General features: G+C 39.3%; 2 protein-coding genes across 3 annotated transcripts in view; one reads left to right on the top strand and one right to left on the bottom strand.

Annotated features, from left to right (window-relative positions):
* The window catches only part of LOC138038854 (uncharacterized), a 16,699-nt gene extending 16,602 nt beyond the window's left edge, over nucleotides 1-97 (bottom strand). The window contains exon 1 of one of the 2 annotated variants that reach the window (XM_068884925.1): nucleotides 1-97. This exon is cut by the window's left edge and continues 111 nt beyond it. The gene's annotated coding sequence lies outside the window, so the exon portion shown is untranslated. The other variant, XM_068884926.1, reaches the window with a different exon arrangement.
* A 15-nt stretch (nucleotides 98-112) lies between these two features.
* Nucleotides 113-5,000, top strand: part of LOC138038855 (cytochrome c oxidase subunit 5A, mitochondrial-like) — a 6,902-nt gene continuing 2,014 nt past the window's right edge. Inside the window, exons 1-3 of the mRNA XM_068884927.1 lie at nucleotides 113-250; nucleotides 3,873-3,954; nucleotides 4,249-4,518. Of these exons, the coding sequence (XP_068741028.1) occupies nucleotides 187-250; nucleotides 3,873-3,954; nucleotides 4,249-4,510 (408 nt within the window). The 5' untranslated portion in view covers nucleotides 113-186 and the 3' untranslated portion in view covers nucleotides 4,511-4,518. The remainder of the gene's footprint in view (nucleotides 251-3,872; nucleotides 3,955-4,248; nucleotides 4,519-5,000) is intronic.

The raw sequence follows: 5,000 nt of genomic DNA, 5'->3' as shown, positions 1-5,000 counted from the left end.
GTTCCTATCCCTGAAGGCTTACAACTACAAGTACATGTCACGTAGATGTACCTCCCTCCATCCCTCACACAGTCTTCGAATGACAGCCTCTGATAGTTGCATGCCAGCGGCATGACATTCTGCTTTCGCAAGGTCTCATGGGTAGCTTATCGGTCGCCATTTTAAAGTTTAACTTGGAAAGCGAGAATGCTTCGTTGTGCCACCCGGCGTCTTGTCTCACCCTACATAAGAGGGGTTTCGCCCTCACTGGGTAAGTTCTTGTGGCTTTAGTTATTTGTTGTTTGTGAAATCAAGCTGTTTTTACATAATTTTATACATTAGCTCTCTTCGCGTGCCAAATATCATCAAGCTGTCGAAACTGTAGTGTTTAGCTCGGTCACAGCTCCTCTAACTCTGGCTGGGTGGAAGAACCTGACAATTTTTCTTTGTTTTCTGTGGTAATTTTTACTTCAGTTTGTACTTTTAGCTCCTTTGATTTCTTTTTGTCTCAGTACGTTGGTTGAAGTCCGCCAAACCCGGGCTTATATTTGCAGTCAATCAAACAGGACGTTACAAATCGATAGAAATCGATCATCGGAAAGTAATCGATTACTCGATATTACTCGATAATACTCGATAATTGTTCATCGATTAGCTAGAATAATCGATAAATATCGATAATCACAAGACAAGATTTGACTGGTGTATGAGAGATCAACCCCAAGATTTAGGTGCAGATTATCGATTATATCGGTTTACTTGGCCGAGAGAATAGGTCAACTCCAAAGTAAGGGTTTTGTCTTGCCGAAAATCCTCTTCCGCTCCTGGCCATAAATCTGAGATGAATCATTCGCATTTGGGGAAATTTTTAACCCCCCGGACTGCGAGCGAAGACCACACACTGTTTAGATCAGTGTAAACATGTATACGCTGTGAACTGCTCAAAACATGGCGTGCATCCACCAACGGAAACCTATCACTGAATGAATTTCGTTTCTGCATAAGCTCGATTCCCAGCCGCTGTCCACGAGTCCAATCGTCTCTTTTTGGGGAGGAACGTAAATTGCACGTGAGAGAGCGGCGGAAATCGAGCCTACGATCGATATCTAATTAGCCGATACACACGGGAGTCCAGCTATTTCCGCAGATTTCCGTTTCTTTGGCGATACGTGTTATTAGCGATAGCAGACAGGTGATAACGAAAAGTCACGTGATCAATAGAAGCACACAAACAATTTTCTATATCAGCACAGCACTGAGCAAAATCAATATTTTCTGTTATCGATTATTATCGATTATAAATTGATCGAAATCGATTGAAATCGAACAGTAATTACGAAAATCGATAAAATCGATAATCACAAAAACCTCTGTTATCGATTATTATCGATTTCCGATACTAATCGATGAATTAGTATCGAAAAATATCGATTGCGATCGATTTTATCGAGTATCGAAATTTTCGATTTGTAACGTCCCGAATCAAATTATGAAAGAACGAAAATGACCTCCCCTCCAGGGTACCGTTTTTTGGTCCAAAGTCCCTTCCCTTAGGGCCTCAGGCAAACAAACAGATACCTTCAAAAATATTGCACATAATCTGCGTCACACAGATCACATTTGAATTCATAAACAATGCATTGTTTGTTAATAAGAGGTGGTTTGGGTTCTGTCACTTTGATCTCACCAGCAATTTTCTTGCTTGTAAACACTGGGCACAAGTGTGATCTGTGTGATGCAGATTATGTGGGCTATACATGCCGACACCTATTTCAGCACATTAATGAACATAAGCATTCTGTCATTGGTCGTTACACCTGTGGGACGTACACAATCTGAGGAACAAAGATTCTGTGACCAGTTTACAACCCTCAAGAAATGCTTTCGGAAGCTGGATTGTTTAATTTATGAAATGCTCTTCATCAACACTTAACACTCAATCTGACTCCATTAAAGCAAAAAATTTTATTTGACAGTTCAAGCGCACCATGCTTGGAATTTTATTTTATTTTTTCTTTTGAATCATATGCACTGAGACCTTCACACGTACATTTCACTATATTATGAACTCACCTAAAGTTTTTTTATTTGAATTTGGGAATGGTGGCATGGAGCCGTCGAAACGTCATTGTTTTATATCGCTGCTTTTTAATCTTAAATGCTTATCGAAAGCCTTAGTTATTAAAGGTTTTTCTTTCATTTTAATCTGTTAACCACGCAATCAAAGCCCTGCCAGCGATGTGAGTCAGCTGTTAGTGTCCCAAACAAAATGATAAAACAATGAAAAAGATCCTCACAAACTTTGAAGACAACACGGCACCCGTTGAGTTTGGTTTGGTAACAAGTCTTTGTTTGCGGCTTGGTAATTAAGGAGTCTTTGCTTGTCGTCCCTGATGACGTTACCAAACGAAAAACTCGTTTCCAAGCCACAAACAAAGATTCATATCCAAACTGAACTCAACGGGCACCGTGTTGTGTTCAAAGCTTGTGATGATCTTTTTCATTGTTTTACCGTTTCGTTGGGGACACTTTCAGCTGACTCGCGTCACTAGCAGGTCTTTGATTGCGTGGCTAGCGGATTGAAATGAAAGGGATGGGAAAATTTGATCCAGGAATATTTTACTCCATTTGGTGGGCTTGTGAGAATTCGGTGTTTAGCCTTGGTATTTTATTATGACCGTTGACAACCGAGGAACTGATAATGGCTCAATTCATGTCAAATCTGGAAAAAAAAACTCACAGGAAGGAAGCTACCTTCAATGGCAATTAGGTTATGCTTTTAAATTGAGAATTTTTTCGTAAATTATCTTCTCAGGTCTTTTATCGGGATTCCCATTCAAATCCTTATAAATTATTCCCTCACACTGAGCTTGGGATGCCTGTGCTTTTATTTTCCCAAGTACAATTTATTGAATTGATTTTTTTAAGTGTTTCAAGAGGATTATTTTATTAAGTTTGAGGATACCCTTCCAGACATTCCAACCCCTTTTGAAGAAAAATAGATATACATGTATAAGGGGTATTTTTTAGTGGCAAAGGCTCTCACATAAGCACCTAATAAGGTGCAAGCCTGTTTAGGGGGGGGGGGGGGTCTGGAAATTTTGCAGATTTAGTTTCTCTCAAGTGGCATTTCTTGCATTTTGACATCATTTGTGTAGTATTCTAGAAGGTCTTTACCATTGCTTGTCCGCCACTTTTTGGGCTGCTTAAATTAATGGAGTGAGTCTGCACAACACGGCATGTTCAGTGGAGAGACTGGGCAAGACATTACAGGATAAGAAAGAATGCCTGCCCTTCAACTTATTTGCTTGTTATTGTAAGGAAGTCGTTTATTATTGTATTCTGAATCGAATGCTTTAAAGAACTCTGCCCAATGCAAACAGTCATGGTTAGAAACTGTAGACTTTTTTCAATCATGAGCACTTATTTTTCCTTTAATGGTCATTTGTATATGTAAAACAAAAATACTTTTATAAGTTTCATAACTATTGTTACTTTATCCCTGATTGATGTTAAGTGTCCTTCCGAAAGATCTAGGTAGTCTGATTAAATGAATTTTAAGTTGGAAATGAATACAAAGTTGATTGTAATGCAACTCTAAAATGTTATCATGCTCCAACTCACCTCCCCCCTTGGTAAGTATGAGTTGGTATAAAGTAATTCCACTGACTACCTCATCACTGTGACAGGTGCCAGGCGGTGGACTGGGTAGGGTTACTTTGGAACCCACCTCGTTGTTTCTGGACATATGCATCCACCACAACCCTTGCAGGCACCTAATACGGGTTTAACCCTAGGTAGTCTGATGAAAGGAATTTTTAGTTTGAAATGAATGCAAAGTTCATAGTAAGACTACATGTAGTAACCCAAATATTTCTATTATCGCATGTCAGGTGCTGCTTCTCGTTTGATGAGTAGCAAACCCAAAGAGTCGGATGAGGCATTTGATGCAAGATGGAAGGCATATTTTGAAAGGTACTATTTTATTGAGTACTCAAGAAGTCTTTGTTATTAAATAACATGACCCTTCAATAATGAGGTCTTTGCTATTAAATAAAATGAAATTCCTGTTAAAATTGATTTCAAGGATTTTCTTTTTTTCGGTTTTTCTACCCTTATCTTTTAACCCATTGACACCTCAAATGTCCCCAGTTGATGAGTAAAATTGTTTGGTGTTAGACAAAGTAAAATCTAAAATCTGTTAAGTGTCACTCCTAGGGGTCAATGGGTTAATGAGGTCTCTCTTTTCGCCCTTGTTTATTGATTCAGACCAGACATTGATGCATGGGAGTTGCGGCATGGATTGAATGAACTGTATGGAAAAGATCTGGTACCTGAACCCAAGATCCTGATTGCAATGTTCAATGCCTGCCGTCGCCTCGATGATTTTCCTTTGACTGTCAGGATTCTAGAATCAGTCAAGTCAAAGGCTGCTGGAAGCCAAGAGATCTACAATTACATTCTACAGGAAATCAAACCTACAATGGATGAGTTGGGCTTGTCCACTCCAGAAGAACTTGGTTTAGCTTAATGTGCAAGGTATGTTTTAAGCTTTCACAGTATCTTTTAATTCATAGATACTGCTATGTACATGTAAATAGCGGCTTGCTTGAATACACGGTTTTTATAAGGGGTGGTAAATGACTGTCACTGGCGACTTTCATAGATTTCGGCATGTTAGCCTAATCAGAGTACTTGTACTGTCAAGTACACGTAAAAAATTTTAATAATGCGTCAAAGTATTCTAGCTGAACTCAGACTGCTAGCAGTCCCTTCTTTGTCAATCAAACCAGGTGTTATTCTAGTCAGTTGTGTGTGGTCATGCAATCTAGAGAAACAGTGTAAGGAAGGCTCCCCAAAGCTCTCTCAGACTTTTCCCTCAATTGCGTGACAAAACTCCATTGACCAAAAAAGTGTGTGGCTGATAGCAGTGTCATCCCAGTGGGGAATTTTGTCTAGTTTGCATTTTCTAGTGTCTTCTCCCTCCTCTCCCTTCTTATCTACATGTAAATCGTAGGTTC

This window comes from Montipora capricornis, chromosome 2 (genome assembly GCF_036669925.1).
Source record: "Montipora capricornis isolate CH-2021 chromosome 2, ASM3666992v2, whole genome shotgun sequence".
Classification (NCBI taxonomy): Eukaryota; Metazoa; Cnidaria; class Anthozoa; order Scleractinia; family Acroporidae; genus Montipora; species Montipora capricornis.
The sequence above is the reverse complement of the archived record's forward strand: the minus strand, read 5'-3'. Positions and strand labels throughout refer to the sequence as shown.